This window comes from Athene cunicularia, assembly GCF_003259725.1.
Source record: "Athene cunicularia isolate RWA chromosome 1 unlocalized genomic scaffold, athCun1 chr1_part1, whole genome shotgun sequence".
Taxonomy (NCBI): Eukaryota; Metazoa; Chordata; class Aves; order Strigiformes; family Strigidae; genus Athene; species Athene cunicularia.
This window is the reverse complement of record NW_020799091.1, coordinates 96,882,347-96,904,656: the sequence shown is the minus strand read 5'-3', so window position 1 is coordinate 96,904,656 and position 22,310 is coordinate 96,882,347. Positions and strand designations below refer to the sequence as shown.

At 35.3% G+C, this 22,310-nt stretch overlaps 1 protein-coding gene across 3 annotated transcripts in view; it reads left to right on the top strand.

The window, feature by feature from the left end:
• TTC3 (tetratricopeptide repeat domain 3) overlaps positions 1-22,310 on the top strand; it is a 62,863-nt gene that overhangs the window by 33,585 nt on the left and 6,968 nt on the right. For all 3 annotated transcript variants that reach the window (XM_026856988.1, XM_026856980.1, XM_026856995.1), the window contains 18 exons: positions 242-368; positions 1,946-2,068; positions 2,240-2,341; positions 2,893-2,985; positions 3,685-3,749; positions 5,140-5,276; positions 7,567-7,881; positions 8,538-8,801; positions 9,261-9,307; positions 10,961-11,017; positions 12,360-12,436; positions 13,184-13,336; positions 14,302-15,196; positions 17,130-17,195; positions 17,882-18,031; positions 19,269-19,408; positions 20,776-20,844; positions 21,533-21,629. In XM_026856988.1, the coding sequence (XP_026712789.1) occupies positions 242-368; positions 1,946-2,068; positions 2,240-2,341; positions 2,893-2,985; positions 3,685-3,749; positions 5,140-5,276; positions 7,567-7,881; positions 8,538-8,801; positions 9,261-9,307; positions 10,961-11,017; positions 12,360-12,436; positions 13,184-13,336; positions 14,302-15,196; positions 17,130-17,195; positions 17,882-18,031; positions 19,269-19,408; positions 20,776-20,844; positions 21,533-21,629 (2,977 nt within the window). The remainder of the gene's footprint in view (positions 1-241; positions 369-1,945; positions 2,069-2,239; positions 2,342-2,892; positions 2,986-3,684; positions 3,750-5,139; positions 5,277-7,566; positions 7,882-8,537; positions 8,802-9,260; positions 9,308-10,960; positions 11,018-12,359; positions 12,437-13,183; positions 13,337-14,301; positions 15,197-17,129; positions 17,196-17,881; positions 18,032-19,268; positions 19,409-20,775; positions 20,845-21,532; positions 21,630-22,310) is intronic.

The following is a 22,310-nucleotide window of genomic DNA, read 5'->3' as shown; positions in this document are numbered from 1 at the left end:
AGGCTGTCTTCCAGGTTTATGCTTTTGAGTCTTTTATACTGAAGAGTTTTTAAACCAATGTTTAAACTTCAAACCAGTGTTTAAACTAAGTTAATGAACCATGTGCACTTTCATTCCACATACTTTTACAGTTACCATTTCTTTTTTCCTTTGATCGTAAAATGAATTGTGGAAGTATTACAGGCCATGTAGAAGTTATTCATATATGATTTGAACATGTTGTACCTGTTTCAAACTTCAGGTTTGCAGATGCACTCGATCAGTTCATGAAATCACAAACAATGGTTAATCACAAGATTGTACCTGGAGTCTTAACTTGGCCCACAACATCTCGAGTCATTGAAGAGACACGAACAGAGAATTTACAGGTATGTTACAAGAAAAAAATAAAAGGTATAAAAACCTGTTCTGTCAAATGGCCTTTCCAAAAAATAAAAAGGTGGTCATCTGCCTCCCTGCTTCTCCATTATCAAGGCCAAAGGGATGGGAAGCAAATGAAGATTTTGGCCTGGAGCAGCCAGGGCAGGCACCACTGGTCAGTGTCTGAACCGTTGTCAACCCCAAGGCCTGGTCTTTGTGGAGCAGAACTCAACAACAAATTTGAACATGTGGGAGGCATCCCATTTACAGTGCAAGGGTGGAGGCTCTGTGTCAGGCTTTATGCTTGGGTATTTCTGTGTAATAGTAAGATTCTAATATGCTCCAAGTGTTTTACAATGTATCTACTTCTTAATTGCATGTTACTGGACTTTAAGTAGGTGTGTATACTATACACAATGTAATGCTGGAGAGAACTGGTTAAAAATTTCAATTGGGAAAAAAGTGAAGTTGAAAACTGCAGCAGTGATGCTATATTTAAAACTAGCTAGGAGAGTTTGACCATGCAGTTCTCGGTTGCTGCAATGGGAGTTGTGTGGTAACATTCCCTGTTTGATTTAAAATCTAAAACTTGTGGTTCTGACACTACAGTTTGTTTGCTCACACTGAACAGCTTTCTTTTTAAAGTTATTACTACAGTAGTTACTGGTTTAAGCTATAACTGAGTCAGTTATTTTAGAAGGATTTCTGGATAAACCATGCCATGAGAGGCAAGATGTGTAAGCTCCTCTCTGTGGAGGCCATTTGACACAGTAGACCTTGCTAGGTTATTCAGTGTATCCACTTGGCTGTACTATACTGACCTGTTTTGTTTCTGGTAGAAGCAGCAGTACTATTGCTTCCTAAACAAAAACTGACCTAAAGATTTCTCATAGACCTCCAGCTGACACCACATTAGTCTGGCCACAGTAAGAAATCCATGGTCTGGGACTTCTGGAGAGCGTAATGCTAATATCTGAAAGGCTGTAACTGGTGTTCTGTTTGTTTCTCATTATGTTTTGTTAATCTGGGCTCAATGCCAAACCTGTGGGACTTGAACTGACTTTACATAAAGCCACTCTAATGTTTTTACCTCAGACGCTATTCTGGGAGATCTAACTAGCTTCCCTGCAGGGCCAGGTCTGAGCTGGTCCTGAGAATGTACTTGATCCTGTAAACCAGATTGCAGGTGAGGCACTTCAGAAATGCTGGGAAGTTGAGCAGATGTTCCCTTTTTGTCACATGATCTGAGTAATCTGGCTCATTGTTTTGGCAATTGAAAACTTAATTATATTCTCATGCATTTGGAATTGGTCAGCATGTAAAATATTGGTCCAAGATAAACCTGCATGCAGGGAAGCTGTGAGTACTGAGCTGATAGCAGTTCAAACAAGCTTTTTGAATGTTTTGTCATAAAAGCACAGTTTTCCATAGCTTTCACCAGAGAAGAGTTGTTGTTTGGGTATTAGTCACCTGCTGTTCAAGAGATGTGTGTTTCATTGCAGAGTTCCCTAGAAGTTTGTAAGTAGATACTGCATCTTTTCCTGGTTTCTGTCCAGTTTGTCTTAAATAATTTTGTGTTTCTTAGTTGATTTTAAAGAATTGTATTGAGGAATGCAAGTTCCCTCCACAACCAGATGCAATTTGTCGCTATCAGCAATGCCATGGTCACTCCAAAGTCCAGATATTTTTTACAGACCCAGACTTCAAGGTAAAAATTTAAAGGGTTTGGGAGATAAAACTTCATGTTTACATGTTTCCTGCCCACTTTCATATTAAAGAGCTATCTGGAATATATCATCTTACCCTATCTACTGTTAAATTGTGTACTGTTTTCTGTTGTTTTTAAAGATACTAAATTAATACTTTTTCTCAATATTAGGGTTTTATATGTATTACTTGCTGCCAACAATGTAGAGTGGAGTTTCATATCAGCTGTTGGAAAAAGTTGAAAACAACAAACTACAGTGATAAAAATGATAAGGTAAGCGCCGTGTCAGACTATAAGCATATTATTTTTTCTTAGTCAAGATTATCACATTCCGTTGGTTTGTGATAAGGGCAGTGCTACAGCCTGATGTTCTGCCTGCATGACACTGGCAGGAGAGACAGGAAAGGGTCTCTTGTTAACTTGTTTTATTTGTTGTACAGTCTTGCTATTGAAGCAACAGTTCAACATTGAGTATGTCTAAAGGAATTTTACAAAACATAGTATCAGCAGCCAGTGTGAAATGAAGGGAAATCTAGGCAGAGTATGATCTCATAAAAAAATATCCTTAAAGTTGACTCTGGAAGTTGGAGGAAGAGGGGCTTTGCTATAGCTTTGGGAATAACTGGTATGTGCCACAGATCTAGGATGCTTTTGATTTGCAGTCCTTGCCAAGTCAGCTGTCGCTTGCTTTCGTCATCTAGTAAGACTTTAGGACTGTGCTAGTTTTATAACCTGTTGGTCACATCAAATTAAGAAACTGTAATTTGTATAAGAACATACATTTTGTATTAATTTAAATGTCTGTCGTGTGTTATCTCCTACAGGATTTTCTTCAAGAACTGTGTTTCACTCCTGATTGTACAGGCCTTATTTCAAAAATTGTTATTTTCAGTTCTTCTGGTCTGGTAAAATGTGAAGTAAGTAGATGTTCGTATCAAGTGTGAAAATAATCTTCAAAATACTTACTCTGGTAAAGGATATTAAGTGAAGATGAGACTAACTGCAAACTCATAAGTAATATGCTATCTTAACTACAGAGTCTGAGCATTATTTAGGAATATTAATTATCTGTTCTTTTATCTGTTCTTTTGGTGGAGCAGGCATTACCTTATGGTATTGATTAGAAGTGCTATGGGTGGGAACTGGAGCTTTGTTTTATATTTAACTAGAGGGACATGAAAGGAACTGTTAGTTTAACTAAGAGCTAATCTTGCTAAATGAAATAATTGTACTGGAAGAGTGCTCTTACCCTCTACAGAGCCACAGGAAAATGGATACTTCTTCCTAGAGCAGTATGGTCTATGAGAAGGAAAAAAAAATTTTTGTAAAGTTTGCTTCCTGCCCACTGGTAAAGCAAAACAGCCTCCAGTTCTTTGTGACTTTGTGTTATCTTTCAACCTGTCTTTTCTGTGGATAAAGATGTACTGCTATATACCAAGTTGTAGCAGTAGAAGATAATTTTAGGTAGAGCTTTATAAGGCTTATGTAGGCTGTATTTTTTCTTTTGTAGTATTACTTTTGATGCTTTGGAAAGCAGTAAATGACCCTGAGTTTTGAGTACACAGTGTTGCACTGTAACCCAGATTTAATTAATACGATGTCACTTGTTTTGATAGTTTGAACAAAAAATCACAAAACCCAAGGAACCACCAAGAGCCATTATTAAGCAGAAATGTTCAAGGTAAGCTCTCTACTGTTTAACTTGAGAACAAACCAGTTTTCTCTATTTTTCTCTATTTCTGTTTTTCATGCCTTTCTAAGAATTGCTAAAATACCACAAAAACTGTGGAAAGCTATTCTTCCCCTGTCTCTAAACTAAAAAGTCTGGTAAAATATGATTCAGTTATAAAAGCATTTACATTAGCTTGTAAAGCAATATACAGAGTTAGATTAATAAAATGAGCACAGGAGGGCATTAACTGGTATTGCTGAATAAATTATTGGTAGCTCTCTAGTGGTCATACAGTTCTTTAAAAACATACTCAGTTTGGTCACAGGAAACTGTTTTCAAATATGCAACGTATGAACTGATACAAATCAGATTTTCCACACCTCTGTATTGAGGGATAAGTTGTCCATTGCATCACTGACTTCCTGGCAATTTGAACATATAGTTTCTGAATTATATATAGTTTGAACATATAGTTTCTAAATTGCTGCAGTCATCTGCACCTGAAACCTAATTTCATTGTGAAGTCTCTGGGCAGAGAAGTAACATGTTTGGGGAAAGTTTGATTTGGAGGCTATGTGTAGAACTTGAGGACTGTTACTTTACTCTTGCTCTCCATACATGTCTTTCATTTGTGCTAAGATACTTACCCTTTTTTTAGTTATCTGATATTCTTCTTAATGGATTGAGTGTCTTAATCATACATGTAGTGATAGTCGAATGTATCTAGATTAGAACACCACCTCTATTTTCAGTCTGAAATTGCAGGCATTGTTCTATTCCTCCCCCTTGCTAGAGAGAAGAAACTCAGCAAGATTTTTAGCTGGAAGGAAGATGTATTGCTGTGTGGCATAAGTTCAACACCACTGTTCCACAGCATTTACTATCTAACCAACTTTGTGTGAATGTTTAGAAAGTGTAAATAAAAACTGCATATAATTGTACTATTTCAGTTGTTGATGCATGTAGCTTTGATGTAACAGAGTTTATTTTTTTTGTCAAGTAAGGTTATAAATAATGAGGAATCATGCTGAGAGAATGAACAAAATTGATTTTTAAAAGTTAAGGAAATCTAAATGTTGATACGTTGTTCAAAATGCTGAGTTATAAATTAAGGAAAAAACCTGATAGTATTTGAGTTAATACAGACATTAATGGGCGTAAAAATTATTGTACCTTGAAGATACTGTTACACTTACATACTTGATTATTATGAAACTTAAGAAATCTCGTGGTCTCTTCTAAATGAAAACTAGCTTTATTATATTTGTACTTTTCAGCATAATATTTTATAGTAGAATAGAATTTATAGCTATTATAAGATGTGGAAAAAGACTCAGGCGTGTGTAACTCCTTTGGCAACTTAACTAACATTAAGCTCACTGCTTAATCCTTTTTCCAGTCTTAAGAAGCTAAAAATGAAACAAGAAAAAAAAATACGAAGAAAGCGTGCGCGAGAAGAGGCACAGAATTCTGCTAAAAAGAAAACAGAAGAAAAACAGATGGGAAATGAACCATCTCGATACAGTGATTACAGTGGTATGTGGAAGTATAGGTTATTGCTCTAAGTTATCGAGAAGTAGCATAAATAGCATTCTGAATGTCCTAAGTGGAATTATAGCAGAATACTAATATTAAACATAATCCTTCCTCTTAAAGACTTGCAGTTTTACTTAAGATTACTTTTACTTCAGTTCTGGTTTTAGTTTCTAAATTAACTGTAAGATGTTAGTGTATCATTGAGTTCATTGTAGAAGACCTTTATACGTGCTTCATTTCTTCATGAAGAAGCAGCCTGAAGAGGGTAAAGGCTCAAATTCCAAGTTACTCTATTCAAAAGTAGCTTCAGAAAAAGCTTTATGCCCAGCAAGTTAGGACACTGCTACAGGAAAAAAACCCTGCATCTCAGGTGGAAAGCAAACAATACCTGAACCATAGAAACTGCAGTAACTTGAAATGTCTATTTCAGAGGATTGGGGAAAATACTTTAACCTATAAGTACGTAGTTGGGTAATGCTTCAACTTTTGTCTTCCAGTTACATTTATCTGCAGTGTTCTGTATTTCAGGGGTATTTTGTATTAGGGCAAGCATTTTGTATTAGGGCAAGCTACAGTGCAAACAAAAATGGGTGATGTTTTTTAATTTTTGTCTATATTATTTTAATTATTAATTATTTTTAAATTTTGTCTATATTATTAACTTTAAAATAGTGCTTATGTTATTTTCTTTGTAGAATTTCATATGAAATACTATGTGGGCGCTTTTTCATCCCACACATGCCACACTTGGAGTTCTCCAAAACCCTGTTGCCTGTTCAATGGCATATCCTGGCATTTTTCTCTATAAAATGTTCTGAGGTGCTAATCTTTTTAGTTTCTGGGGGTTTTTTCTTAACCATTTTATTTGAGAGCAGTCCTTTCCATTAGCACCATAGATTGTCATGTCCCGCTCAGACAAGGGGGACAAGTGACTTAGATTCTCTCACAAGATGACTATTTTTGCTTCCATGTGGTTTTCTAAAATCACAGTTGATTGACTTTATGTTGGTTTTTTTAAAGTCTAGTCTACATCCCTTCCTAATGGCTTTAGTTCAGGTCTTTGGATACACTGCATGTTACTCACATGTATGTGACTTGGCTGTCCCAATTAAAACCTCTAAGAGCTAAAAAGTGTCACAAAAACACTCAGCTTGCAGTACTGCATGTAAAAGTTGGGGCACCGATGCAGGAATATGTCAACATGAAGCAACTTACCACAATTTTACAAAAATCTGTGTGTTGGTGTTGGCCAAACTTTTAATTTGTTCTGAGTCAATTCCATAATAAAATTGAAATCTTGCATGTCTGTGGAAACAAGGTATCTGTTACCCTGTTTTTTCGCTTGGGGAGATTTTGTGAAGAAAACTTGCAAAAGAACATCTAATGCAATCTCTTAAACTGTCTGAGAGTGTGAGAGGTCAATTTCAGGGGAGAGCTACATCACAAAAGGGTTTTTTGTGTTTTATTAGCAGCCACAGCTACCTTTTAAATAAGAAATCTTGTAAATTGGAGAGGAGTGCAAGTGAGAGGAGCACTTGTTTGTGTGCATTCTTGTAAGGTAGAGAGGTTTTTCATGCAGACTCCTGCAGGATAAACTCAGGCGTGGCTTATACCTGTAGAGTTCATTGAATTTATTAGCATGCTTGGAACTGTCTGTTAGAGTGCTTAATTATTCTAGGTGTAATATGTAGTGCTTCATTTTTAATAAAATGCTTTACAGATCTACATCTTTTGACTACGGTTGCTGTGAGTTTAGCTCTGAAACTGTCATTCTATAAATGTATGATCTTGAAGAGTAATGAAAGGTGAAGGCTGGTATGAGCCAGTGATCTTTCTACAAAGAACCAGTGGCAGGGTCAGGGCAGATGTTTGCTACTAGATATATGTTCAGGCACTCACAAGTTTGCCTTTGCTCTGAGAACTGATGTTTGGGGGAGTTCTGTTTCTGCTTCAGGACTGGCATGCAGCCAGTACAGATAAATCTGTATAGATAATTGCTTGAAGTTACTGTTGCTGCCAGGTAATTGTTTTTTTCTTTCTGAAATCTAGTTAAGATGCTAAGGATTGTGTCTTTGTGTAAACCGAATTTAAATCAATGTTGTGTCAAATTCATAATGCAAAGGCTAATTTATATGTAAAGTTAGATATTCTGTAATTTTCAGTGTTGAGATAAAGCAAATAATTAAAAACATCACTTAGTCCAAATTATCTGTACTTTAATGTTTTTGTGGTAAACAGATATGAAATCTTGTTGTGATTTTTTGTTTGTTTGTTTTAAATCCTGGTATAGGTTATGTTCAAGATTTATATGCTGGTGATCGAGTCCTGCAGCATATCCGCCGAAATGCTGACCAAATAAAAACAGCTGTTCGTGATGCTTCCAAACTATTAAAGGAATTGCTTTCATGGTTGGTAATCAGTGAGGAGGATTACATGTCATATACCAAAAGTAATAGCATGTCACATGAAGTGATGGAGCAGCTTATCATTTACTTAATTCAAGAAAAAAACAGAGTTAAAACAAGGAGTTTTATCCATGTGCTGAGTGAGCTGGAAGAAGTGGATCCCAAATTGCACAAATGGCTGAAACATCTTAACAACTTGGGTAGGCTATATGCTTATGTAATAGCAGAAAAACTTACCCTGTCATATTTGCTCATTTTATGGATGAAAAGATAACCTGTTTTCCAGTCTGTTTTCCAGTTGTGTAGGAAAGAGAAAATTGAACAGATATGTTTTTTTTATGTCTTTAAATTCCAGGTAGGCTTAAATGATAATATTTCTATAATTAATTTGTTTCTGGAAAGTAAATCATGGTGGGTTTTTTGTCATAAAAGTTTAGCTGACTGTGTAACTTGGAGGGAATTTAACTTGGTGCTCTTTGGTAGTGGTGCCTTGCTGTATAGTTTCCTATTGAATTTATAATTGGATGAAGATGGAAGTTTGCTTTTGCAGGCAGAATGGACATAAGATGCCAAAACCTCGGACAAAATTTGGGTTGTCAATTCTGTTGCGTCCATGTCTTTTAAGGAATTTCTATAGGTTTATTATACAAATAATTATGTGGTGTTGACTAAGAGTAAAATTTATATCAGCTCCATTTATCATTTTTGTTTGCGTTTTCAAGATACAGAATGTTTTAAATAATCTGTTTAGGCTATTGTATAATTTCTAGCACAAACTGTTCCTCTTTGAAGAGTATCACAGTGTAGCAGTAAAACTCTGAAGCTAGAATGAAATGTTTTTGTTCTTCGCTTTTAGGTCTGACAGCTACAAAGAACTTTCTCCTTCAATATGGACAATTTTTAAAAGAGCTTGACCTTTCTATTTTAACCACTCTATGGAATGAGAAGTATGGGAGTAAATTTGACTATGTGACAACTAGTTCTGAAGACAAAGAAATTCGTGATTATTTCTTCAAACCACCCCTAGAGAAAACCCGTTGTTTTATATGGCTGTTAGAAGACAACAGAGAAAATTTTCCAGTTCTTCATCAAGCCTTAGATGAATTCTTTGATAAAATGGGTAAGCATGCAAAGGTCATCATCCTTTTCAGTTTTTACACCAAATTAGATGGGCTCTGTAAAAAGCTGAAACCTCAGCAAACGACTAACAGCCTCATACGGGATTTTCTCTGTTCAGTGACTAATCACAGAATCGTCTAGGTTGGAAAAGACCTTGAAGATCATCCATTTGCATTAAAAGGCATTATGGCATCAAAAGGCAAGCCCCTCTTTGAGATTGCCTTCTGCTGGTTTGTTTCATGTGCCACAGCCAGCATGTCGGTTTACCTTTGTGCACATACAATGTCCAGCCAAAATAAGGACTTATCTTTCAGTTTAAACTCATACTGCAGATACAGTCTTTGAGATGCTTTGGTGGTATTTGATAAAGGATTATAAAATTTATTCCTATAGTTTCATAGGTCACAGTTGTATGTTACATAAAATATTACTGTTTATGACTTTGTTATCCTTTCAACAGATGACCCTACCATTATATTAAAGAAGCAGGGAAATGAAAATATATCAGTAAGTGAACTTAATGTCTATTTGGTATAAGATCGGAAACAAGTATGTATTTGGTGTTTTAAAGCTGTGCAAAAGTGAATAGAGATGTGCATCTCCTGGTCTAGTTTATCATCCTTCAGACCTGATTAGATATTTACTCTCGTTTTATCAACCTTGCCCCTTTTCTTAAAGCTTTTGGCAACTGCATACCATTTTTCCTAAACTTCCATCAGTAAAATACTTGTTGGGTTTTCTCTTTAGCTAAAGCACAAACCAACAAGATACCTTTCAGATTATGAGCATTACAAGGATGCAGAGGAGGAAGTTGTGGTGAAAGCAGATGAGGGTACACTGTGCTGTATCACCTCCTTCGTATAGGGAAAATAAGGCAAATAAGGTGCACGGGAATAGCGTTTACATATTACTTGATAACAGCAGTTTGGTGTTAACTTTAAAAAAAGCCCCTCTGAAAGTATCATTGGGGAATTTAAAAAAAAAAAGTGCCCAACTTACAAACAGAGAGATTCTTACTAACTGCTGTATCTGCATGTTTACCATGACAATTGCACTTGAAGCATGATTCTTCCTTGAGTGTGCTTAACTTGTATCTGCATAATTTTGGACACTTAATTGTACTGCATATTTTACAGTCCAAAGCAACAAATGGGAAGGTAGTATAACCCAGTTTTACCTTTAGGTGTCATTAAATTGTAAGGCTAGGAATTTGACGTTTGTTCCGCTAATAAGTGAAGTAAATTTGAAGTGCTAGACATATTTTGCATTAATTCATTACCGTTTATAGATGCTTTTCAGATTCAACCCCTAAGTCATAGTGTACATCATTCTGAATCACTTTTTGATTAGCATCTTCATTAAAATCCATAATTATTGGCAGAATTGTATTATGTATTTTGGTTAATTATGTGTTTGAGGCACTATCATTTAAAATTATTCTAGCCTGCAGATAAATTTATGTGCAAATCCAGGATTTATTTTTGATACAGAATATATCTTTAGAGTTAATTAATATACATCTTAATAAAATGTGAAATTCTTTGTTTTTTCATAAATTAGAAATCCAAGAATGAAATTAAAGCCATTACAATAAAAGTACTTCTATTTTGATGTTACTTATATCCTAAAATAGACTGTGGGTAAATTGCTGTTAGTAGAGTTAGGTTAATCTGTAATTCCAGTGCTATAAAACAGTGAAGATACGTTTTAGTTCCTTTGTCTTTGTATATCCTTAGAAAATTTAAGTGACCAGAACATTTGAAAGTTCTGTTTGCTTCTTGTTCCCCACACAATACAGTGTTGTGCAGGATGTCACAGCCTTTAAATATGCAATTTCAGCTATAAGTAATGAGTAAGCATCTGAAATTCTAAAATGATAGAATATTCTGGTTTTAAAAATCAATGTTCTGTGCATTTAAAGAGGAAAATGATGAAAAGAAGAAACATGACTAAAGTCTCTTGTAAATCTGTTCCTTTTTGTGTTTTTCACCTGGGGATGGACGATGGGAAGATTGCATACTTCACCTTGTAAATCTTGCTGGTCAAACCAGAATGAGAATTTTAATATGAAACTTGTTAAAATTTACATACTGGTTTTGGAAATACATTGTAATTTTTTTCTGGTGAAAAAACCCAGTAATTTTATTTTTTCTGTTTCAGACTAATGGTATCAAAGTTAAAAACAAAAATAGGAAGAAGAACTCAAAAGATTCAAGGGTGAGTAATTTTTTAGCTGCTTACTACAAATAGGTTTTTGTTTAAATTGCTGGAGCTCAGATGTATAGAGGCTATTTTCTGAAATACCCTGTGGAGGCTCATTCTTGAAGTAGTTTAATGCTGTTATGACTCAATTAATATAGTTCTGTTTTGTTAAAATACAAATTTTTCAGTATAAAAGGTATTTCTAAACTTGAAAAAGAAGTTATTTATTAATAACTTTGTCACTGACTGGATACCAATACCTTCAGTCTATTCACTGTCTTAACTGAATGACATTTGATTTTAATTTGCCATATGGGAGAATGTGAATACAGTACACTGACTGCGCTGTGTAATTAATACTTTCTGCTCCGTTTCATTTTGCACTGACAAATAACAGATTTGCAGAAGGACACTTTACCAGTCATCTTGAGAAAGAAAGAAAGAAAGAAAGAAAAACATGTCTTTACACCTCATGAAATAGATCTGAAATTATGTCTTTGACTTTCTTTTTTGATAATTTTTAGGGGCATATCAGTGACTGAAGATGGAAGTGTTCCATTTATTGCTCAGAAAAATGTTGTTAGTTGTTGTTCAGTATTTTATAGATTTTGCTAAGAGTAATATTCTGCTTGAAACTTACACTGTCTTTTGCCCCGCTTTTCTAGGATTTCATTTTATTGAAAGCTTCAGATACTATCTGTTTACTCTGTTCTCCACTTTTTACTAATTTGACTAGAATTTCAGGAGTAAATTTAAGATTTTTCCTGTTCTTATCAGTCATTTTTTTTCTTTCTGACTTAGATGTATATATACAAGTCTGTATATTTATAAAGTTATTAGATAATAAATTAAAGGACAACTATTTATAATGGTGAACATAAAAATAACATGTCAGATTAAAACCATGAGGAACTAGGAATAAGTCAGATTTACTTGTAGTAAAATTATTAAAGCTTGAAGGTTCTCAAATGTAGAGATTCCTAGCAAGTTGGTGCAGCCCAGTGGAAACAATTTATACAAAAGTCTTAACAAATTGAAGCTGTAATAATCTTTGGTTTTGAATCCAAATTAAAATCGGGCACATCTAGGATTTTGATGAAATTGGTAAATAAAGAGGGAGATTGGGCTGAATATCCCAATTTATCTTTTTAAAATAAGTTCTGAAGAAGAAAGTAATAATTTTAAGAGTTTTCTTGCTATGGCTTAGTACTGATAATTGTACTTAAGTTTTGTAGTTCATCATACAAGCTTTGAACATGAGTAAGGTTCAGTGTAAATAAGTTACTCATAGTCATTACTGTGGATCATTTTGCATATACTTTTGTGAGATTAAAAAAATAATCATGTTTTTAATTAGTCTATTTTAGTATTATCCAGTGGAGTTAGTACAGCACCACGAGAAGAAGATAAGATATTTATAGAAGAAAATACTTTGTAAGTACTGTCGTGATCTTTGCTTTTAGTGTCCAGACACCAAAGTGCTTTGCAGATACCGGAGAAGACAGTGTCTTGTTAACCCAGACCTGGTGTTTCTATCTAAGTGGTTTTGATATGAGCTTTTATAGAGCCGTTACTTTTCTACTTCTAGGATAGGTGTAAGGGACGTTAGAATTCTAAAGATCTTAACATTGTAGGAAGTTACCAAATGGTTGCCAGGCTGCAGCCCAATACATCTTCTAGGCCAAAAGCAATTCTTTCAAGTAAGTGTTACTCACTTTGTATTCCATTTTAATGTAGCAAGAAATTAGTTGGTAAGTTTGTACGTACCCAGTCAGTCACAAACTGAACTTTACCATCCACGCCATGCCAAGCAGGTTGTGATGATGGATTGAGGTAATCTGTAGTGCATTGCTCAGAATCTGTGTGTTAATCAGGAGTTAAACTCTTGTATTCTGAGCCTGGTTTTGTTCTTGCTTATAGATGTGAAAGCTGCTAGCCAGGAGCCAGTCTTAGTAGTATTAGCTAGTGGCAAGTCAGATAATAAATTCAGTCATTAGGTATTTTGTGGATAGCATTTATTCTGCTTGTTAGAAAAAAATTTGTTGTTGGGGTAGATTTTTTAGCTCTATGTAGCTACCGTAAAGTATACTGTTTTAAGTATATGTGAAAAATAAAGTTACTTTGAGACAAGAATTACTGTTCATATGCACTATTTATTTATCTTTCTTTTTGATGCTACAGAGATTTTACAAATCCTTATGAACCATTTGTAATCCCAGAATATCTTCGAGGGCAACTAGAGGAATTTGAAGCTCTCTGTGACATTTCAAATAGTAACAGTTATCAAAGAGTTATTGATAATAACCCAGATCAAACCTGTGAGAGCTTATATGAGTAAGTATATATTTCTGTGCTTATTACTTCATGATTTTTAGAAGATATTAAGTCCAGAATTTGAATCCTGGTGGTTTGGTATATGTGGGTATGTACTAATGCTTTGAAATAGTTCCATGCTTTAAGTGAGAGGTGGACAAACAAGAGTATTACAGAAAATGTTTATGCTTGGCTGGAACACCAGCTTCCAAATGATTGTTCTTTAGTAGTGACATAAAAAGGCCTCCAACCATAGGCCTTGAACCAAAGCTTGAACTCTATGCCTCTAACCATAGTTGACTTCTGAGTGAAATTCTTGACCAGCATCATATCAGCATGAAATATGACCATGGTAATATCTTCTGAAAGCTATAGATAACATACATTTTTGGACCCTAAGCCAGATGCTTCCTAGAAGACAGGAACTTGTCGGATGTACCCAGGATCCTGGTGAAATCTAGGTGTGCCCAAGTGAAGTGAAGTCAGTCTACCAGATGCTTCTTTACCCCTTTTTTACATGATTTATTTGATAAACTCTATAAAAGCAGGACCCCCTCACAGCAAAGATGGAGACCTCACCTATGAGTGGACGCACTGTGTAGGACTTCCCAGTTGCTGGGAGCGGTTCTCTGATCCTTTGCTGTGATGGGGCTCCCCAGCTGAAGCACAGATCTGGATGATGGTGAAGTATGAGGGCAATTGGTGATGTATCTTTCTTAATCACCATAGCTAACTTTATGTAGTAATGATCAGGTGTGTTACATTGCTTATTCTTTTTGCTGCTTTAAACTAAAGTAAAATAAGCTTATCTTTTTAACTTGGTGTCTGTGTCCTTTCTGTTGACCCTGTCAGTTGGCAAAGCAAGTAGTTCTAAAGGTTCTTTGCTTTTAAGTAGCATTGTGAAAATAGAACCTGTGAAATATGACTTTAGAATTACATGAAAAAACTTTGCTTAATAATGACAACCTTTTTTTTTTTTCTTTAAGATATTTCTCTCAAATCTTGGAAGAACATGGCCCTATGGAAATTAATAATGAATTACTAGTTGGGCAATATGAACATTTCCCTGAAGAAGCTCGAAAAATTTTAGAAGATGAAGGTGGTCTGAAATCCTTTCTTCTGAAATCCCTTCATTTCATTATGGTGGATAATCTTATTGGATTAAGAAAACATGCAGTTTTTATTAAAGAAAATACAAACAGAAATGACACAGGAAGTAATGAAGAAGAAAATGATATAGTCTGTGATGTGCAAGAAAATTCTTCCCAGAACAACCTACAGTTAAATCCAGATGCTAAGGAATTCAAACCACTGTCTTATCCTAAGCAACCCTATATATCATCTACTGACGTAACAGTAGCAAGTTATGGGACTCCACAATATTTGCCCTGGTTTTCTACTTCATGTAAATCGGTGCCTTCTTTGTGTAGTCAGAACATTGATACCATAGAAAATGAGTCATCATTTTCAGATGTTTTACTAAAGTGCTTTGATTCTAAAAATCCTGGTATATTTTTGCCTCAGGCTTCCTGGAGTTATCAGTATGAAAGAATATTGCCAGTGCCTTCTCAAATGCCTGTCACGTCAAATATTGCCAAGCAACCTAGTTATATTTATGCTGATCATGTAGCTCATCAGGATAATGACAAATCAGCAATTTCAGACAGAAAATACGTCTTCAGCAGTTCCATACCAAATGACATACAAACGTATGAAGACCTTCAGTGCCATCTGGATAACACATTTTATGAAGAGAATTTTGCTATTGCAAATAGTACGAATGAAGCTGAATGTGGTATACAGGTTATTAAGATGAAAAAAGAAAGTAGAGGTGTACCTCTAATGAAAAGCAATCCTCATACAAGGATGATAGCTGTTCAGGTAAGACATTGAAATGAAATAGTTACCTGAGAACTTTTAAGTGATAAATGTCAGTGTCAAGCACTGGAAAGTGCAGCTCCTTTTTGAACGGTTCCTTTATGACTTACCAATGGGTCAAATGTTGTGTAGAGTTTTAAGAGCAAATATTCAAGTAATATTCAAGTAATATTCCCAGCCACACAAATATAAGGGATCTTAAAAGTAGTATTATTTTCTAGCTCCCAAAGAAAGACCATGAGTTGGAAAATACTAAGGTGTTTATCAGACTGGGAACTTCTTTAGAACTTGCAGTTTAAGTTGCTGTTGCTAACGCTTTCTAAAACTAGTCTTGTTTTTCATTTGTAATTCTTTAGAGGTGGTCACTGAATTTTGTTCTGCCTGAAATTTTCACAGATCTTTTGTCCCAGGATCAAATGAGGGAACTGGTACATACCAGCTTAAACATTGATTTAGAGGTTAAGGAAATTCCTTTCGTGTCATCATTTTTCTTTTTGTAATTAGTTCAGTGGTTTGTTTTAGCTTCCGCAATGTTTGAGGATTTAGATAGCTTTTACATTCTAATAATTGCTGGCTGATGTTTCCCTTGTGGTTTTACTGTGGTGGCCCAGCTGTAAGGTGACTTCAGGGGGCAAACTTCCTCATATTTTCCTTTCCCTTCTGAAGTAAGAAAACCTGTAAGTTTTGTCCTACAGGCAAAGAAAACATTGCTGAACACCCAGAAAGGAGCAGGGCATACAGCTGAACAGATGATGGGCTGGAGCATTCACTCTTCAATGGTACCCCAGTGTTAGATCAGCATACACCACTTGTGAAAACACACTTCGTGTAACAGAGGGAGACAATGGTCACATCCACATTTGTTACAGAAAACATTTTGGACTAAGATACTGGCTTTTCAGAGTTATGAATATGGCAGTTTCACATTTATGAGATTATCCAGCATGCTAGAGGGACTGCTGGGGAGGAGTTCCTTATCTTTGTTTCTTGCTATTCAGGCAGGAATAGCCGTTTATAGCTGTAAGATAAATAGCTGTCTTTTTATTACTGCTTTCTAAATTAGGCAAATGTTAACATGTTGGGGTTTTTTTCCAGACTTGTTTTGTGTATGAAACTTTTTCTTCACTTCAAATCTTTCCTGAGCAGTTGCTGAAAGTTTTCTATCAGTCTTGGCTGGTGCATTTCATCACTTGGCTGACTGGGCTTTTAAAATGGGATTTCTGTTTGGTTCTTAAACACCTGCAACAAAGGTATCAGAAGAGGCAACCGTTTTCGATTTAGTGAATTCTGGTTAGCAGAGATCAAAAGGTCACTAAGCAACAGATATGTTTCTGTTTGCAAAAGTGTGGTAGAGCAAGGTATTTAATGTTATGACTATTATTTTTAATAGCCTTTTAGAATGGTGACATCATAAACTGGATCTTTAATGTCACATGATTATATTTTAAACTTCAGTTCTTTCTGTAAGTCTTTGATGGGTGGTGTTAGAGGAGAACAAGCAGGGACAAGAAAGTCCTTGAGTCTAGTTCCTTCTGTGTAGAGGCACTTACGTACTAGAACTTGAGTTTAGGAAGAGCCACAAAACACAGCTCCCCAGTGAGCTGTCAGACACTGGTTTTGCAACCTTTAAGTTTTCAGATATTTAGAGTACAGCTGTGTTTAAAGACTCGGAGAACTGTTCTTAGTATAAACTCTTTCATAGTCAATTAAACTAGGGAAAGTTCATGACAAAAAAAGTACTTTCATTATAGGTTGAAGTCCATTTCAGAAACACTTGCCTAACTTCTTTTTACATTGTAGATAGACTTACTTCATAATGTAGTTAGATTTGTAAAATTACAGGTTAGGTACAAAAGTTCCAAAATTTAGCTGACCTATGAGTTGCATGTATAAAATGGAAAGCTTTTTAATCAACTAATGTTTCTTTGTATTCTAGGTAAATCATGAAGTAGCTGATAGGGAAACTAATACCTTGCCTTTTCATCCATTTGAAATGCAGCAAGTAAGTTACCTGCATGTTTGTGTGAATTTCTCATTAAGGAGGTTAAAGGAATGTCCAAAAATTTAGTACTGAAAAGATAAAGGTTCTCTGAAAATGACATTTTAACAGATTTTTTTTATTATTATTATTTTAATTTGTTTGGTGTGTTTGTGGTTTGGCTTTTTTTGCGGGGTATGGGGCAGTGTTCTCCCCTCTGCTTCAAGTTGGGCTGTATTCTGTGATGTTGTTCTTGGAAACTTTACACAGGAGGTTTTGGAGCTTTGTTCTGTAGCTGTTCAGATGTTGGAGTATGTTTTAGGGAAATCTAGTATTTCCTCTACAAAAATCTGGTTTGATTTAAATATTCCATTTGGGTATAGAGACAGCTCAGATGGATGTTAATGGCAATCTTACATCTGTAGTAGGATATAAAAGTAAAAAAAGTGGTCTTCCAACTAATCATGTTCCATTTGTGGTCAGACATGAATTATCATTTCCTGAGCTGGACTGAAACTGTTCTACAACTTTCTTTTAAACACTGGCCCCTCTGCCCCAACCAACTGACACACAAAAAAACCCCCCACCCCAACCACATTCAAGATTTCGAATCTCAGCTGACAGCAGACCGTTCCTTTTAGATGTCATGAATGTTCAGTGTCCTGTGGTAACAGATATTAGATTGTTTCTTACAACTGATTTATTTTCAGGGAGATATTCTACGTATGGAAAAAGAGCATCATGTATTAAAGGAACAACTTAAAGAAGCAGAGGAAAAATATGAGCAGTTACAAAGCCGAAGCTCAGAGGAAATATGTGCTTTAAAAGAGCTTCTAAAGAAGAGTGTTGAAGAGACTGAGGTAATGTTTTTATCCATAACACAGCGGGACGGACTGCAGTGGCTCACAAGATTGGTTGTAACTGATCAACAGTATTTTCGAAACTTGACTGGTAGTCCTCACTGCTGTGAAGTCTAACTGCAAACCTTACAATCCTTGTGTGTCATCTTCCTTCAAACACACTTAAACATGTGGGATATTGGTTGCTTCCATCTAGTGAATATGTATTGGTTTTGGTTCCACCCGAGCACAAAAAAGCACCACACTGCTGAGTCTTTCTTCCATTTTGATAGGTTGGGTTTGCTAACAAGGCTTTATTTCCTTGAAAATGTCTGGGAGAGGTAGTCCCCAAACAACACTATCAGCCTATTATCACTTTGACTGTATTAATTTTATAGTTAAAACTGTAGATGCTACAGGCTACCCATCTGTCCACATGAAAAGGAATTTTTCCATTTTAAAAAAAAAAAAATTCATGTGAAAGGAGAGCCATCTCTCCCCATGCCCTCTCTTTCATAAGATGGGGCCTGTCAATGAATCTGTTTCATATATTGTTTTCATTTCAATGATGGGTTGGAGTAAACTCGCGTACTGCAGCTTGGCACCTCCTGAGTTCTAGCTTCACCATTGGCTTGTGAGTAGCCTGGCAAACTTTCATATAAGGCATGATGGAGTCTCACATCTTTTTTCTATATGAATATTTGGTAAAAATGTGAGCTTAAGTTTTGAGCTGGAAGCATGGCTGTGTTTATGGTGGATGAACTTGTCCATGGGCATTGTAGGATCTTTTTTAAAAAATGCTCTTTTTAGAATTCCCAGTGATGCTACCTTGTTTTTTTAAGCAGTTATGGCAGCCCTAAGATTCACTGCTGTCTTGCTCTTTATGAATTCTAACTTCCCAGTTGTTAGTACTGATACAACAGTATCAGTACTGATTTCTGAGCTGGATTTTGAGTTGGATTTCAGTATGTATTTCTACATGACACTGTGGAACTGGGGTTTTTCTTTTATCTGACTGCGAAACAGGGTTGTAAGTACTCTGAAGCTGTGTAAATGAGGTGTTCAGATGACTGCAGAAAGTATTTATGAATGTTGCCAATGCTAAACACCTGAACTAAGAGTAAATTAAGCACTAGTAAAACTCTTACTGCAATTTTCACTGGCTTAGCTTTTGATTGTGTGCCAGCAATCCGCTGTAACTTGCATTTGAATAAAATAGTATTTTCAGAAATAATGTTTTCTTATTTTCTACTTTTAGGTATCAAAGAATGAACTGGATTGGTTTCATCAAGACTTAGAAATACAAGTGAAAAAATGGCAACAGGAGAAAAAAGAAAATCAAGAGAACTTAAAAGCACTAAGGAGCACAGTTAAAAAGCATACAGATACCAATGATAGGTACTAATTTTAAATACAGGGTTATATTACTTTGGTTTTGCTTTTTGTTTGTTTTTAAAGCTGCAGTAAGTACAGTTATTTCTGATAGACGGTGGTAAATTTCAGTATCTACTGATTCCATGATGTATGCAGAGTGAAGACTCAAACTTGTTGCCCTGATTATGTCATTGTGAAATGAGTTAAATGCAATTCTTGGATTAGAGCTGCTGTCATAGGTTCTACATACAATGTTATTTAACGTAATTAAAAAATACTACTCCTTCACTATTTAGGATCTTCCCACGTTTTCCAGAATCCTTTAAATCAGCACTGCTTTTTCACTTTTCTCCTTCATGATTTACCATTGCTTTCTCAGTGTGTCCTCTACTGCGTGATGATTAGCTTTAAATTTTCATTTCCATTTTCAGCCTTCCTTCTATTGTACAATCAGCCCAGCTGAACTCTGCATCTATTTTTCTTACAGGCTTTTTGTCTGTTCTGCCACATAGCCTATCTGAGGGTCATGCAGGGATGCATGGTTCCTTCTTTTCTAGTCCTGTCGCAGTTTTACTTGAATCTGAGAAATCCATAAGAACCACATAACTGCATGTATCTGTTGTAGGGTTTTTTTACCCATCCTTCACCCTAAAACAGAAGTCGGGGGGGATTTCCATGGAACTTAAATCAGTAATATCAATGTACAGATCCCATCATGATCCTGTGTGCAGCAAACGCAGGTGATCCCTAGGCAATGAGCTTTCCTGGCTATGGAGGAGCAAGAAGCAATTTGAATCAACTTCTACCATAGTCATCAAGCATCCATGAGATCATGTCACTGCTGTACTGGAAAATAAATTTTGTGGCCGTTAATGAAGTATTATCAGTAGCTTTTCCCAAAACATTCCAAAGACTTTAGAAATCTTTAACCTAATCATTGGCTGTTTAACTGGCTAGATGTTTTATTACAGTAATAGGCTGAAATACGTACATGTCTGTTTTTTGGGGTTTTTTTTTGCAAGCTACAGGTAAACATTTAAAATAGCTTCTAGATAACCAATGAAACTGACATAGCAATAATTTTTCTATTCATATTTGACAATTCCTACTGTATTTTTTATGTTCTCTCTTGGTTTACAGAACTGAGAAAACTTCTGTCCTTGAATGCCGTTGTATTAGCTTTAGTTTATTAGTTTGAGCCAAATATCTCTTGAAAAAATCATTAGCCTGCTTTTATATTAGCTACTGCTTAATTAGGAATACATTTAAATGCATTTATGGTATTAAACAGCATATAAAACACACCGATTGTCACTGGTTAAAAAGGAATGTGTTGTGTTGCCTAATGAACATTTTTCAGAACAAGCTTAATAAATGTTTCATTGCTCTAGGTATTTGAAGGCCATTGATGAGAAGGAAAAGCAGTATAATGTATATTTAAATACCTATCTCGATACCAGGTAAAACTCTTGTACCTTTCAGCAATGTTTACATTTTTCTTCTGACTTGTCATTATTGGATTTGTCTGATTCACTCTAGATAAAGGCTTAGAAAAAAGTAAGTACTTCAACTTGTATCTATTATTCTAAGTTAGCTTACTTATTTTAAGTAAATATTATTTTCTTTTAGATATTTAGAATAATAAATATCTGGCTTTTCAGCATACTTTCATACTTTTCCCTTGATTATATGATACTGTGTTTTAGAACACACATTAGAAGTTGGGTGTGGTACAGACATACTGAACTGTTGTATGTAGGTTTGGGTCTTCACACGCTTATAGTCCTGAATGTACATGGTTATCTAAACATTTCTAAAAGTTACTCATTTGCACATAGTGTAAAGTCAGGGTTTCATTTATAGATACATACTTTGTGTAGCTATACAGGCTCAGAACTGTAATACTTGCATGACTGCAGTAGTTGAACTCCTGTAAGCTTTTTACGTTGCACAATGAAATGTGGTTAAGAAATCCCAAGGTCCTGTCTAGGGAGCCAGCAGTATGCCATACCTGAAGGCACAGTGTGAATGGATATGTGTGGCTCCGAGGAAGAGAGAATAGCTGTAGAAAACCTCTAAAACGCCATAAATTTTAAATACTACTGTTGCAAATGTTACTCAGATATTTAACATCTTTTTATTTCACAGTAATAAACTTGCTAATGAGAAAGTAAAATTGGAAGAGCTTATAAAAAAGAGTCAAGATGACTGCCAAGAGTGTGTGCAGAGAGCTGTTAAAGCAGAGGTACAAACAAAAAATCTTTAACCACTTTTGCTAGAGCTTGGATCATTTGCATTGATAGTAGGTGGGGAATATGACTGGTGAAGTCTTATCTAACAGTTTACTTTTTAAAATAGCATCTAAAACTTTTCATAAGACTATATCAAAAGTGTTAAATATCAAGAAGTGCTGTTCATGATGTTACCCTACAAAACTTTGCAGATCATTAAGGCACATTATTATTATTGACCAGTATTAAAAGCCAGAATTTGGGGCATATAGTATTGCCCGAAACAAAATTCAACTAGTAATTGAGTTTTATATGTATCCTTGTCATGAATAGATTCCATTAGTAAGAGTTAACCATAGGAACATAAATTCCTTGTTAAAGTAACTCATGGTTGGTGAATATATAGCTGCTACTTTATCAGGTAGAATTAGAATGTGAAAACTTACTTGTGTGTTTCACTGAAAGGAGAAGAGTGCTGATAAGTATCAAGATGTTTTTTCTCAAATGGTGTGGTTTTTACTGGAAATGTTTTGAATATCGTGAACAACCCTCCTTTCTTAAGAAGGGCTTGAAGGCTGTCTTACCTGCAGTAGAATTATATAAAAAGATTGTTGGTCCACATTATTCTTCAACTGTGCAGTATTTAAAAGACTGCCTTTAAGAGTATATGTGTCTGTGTATATTAAAAATAATAA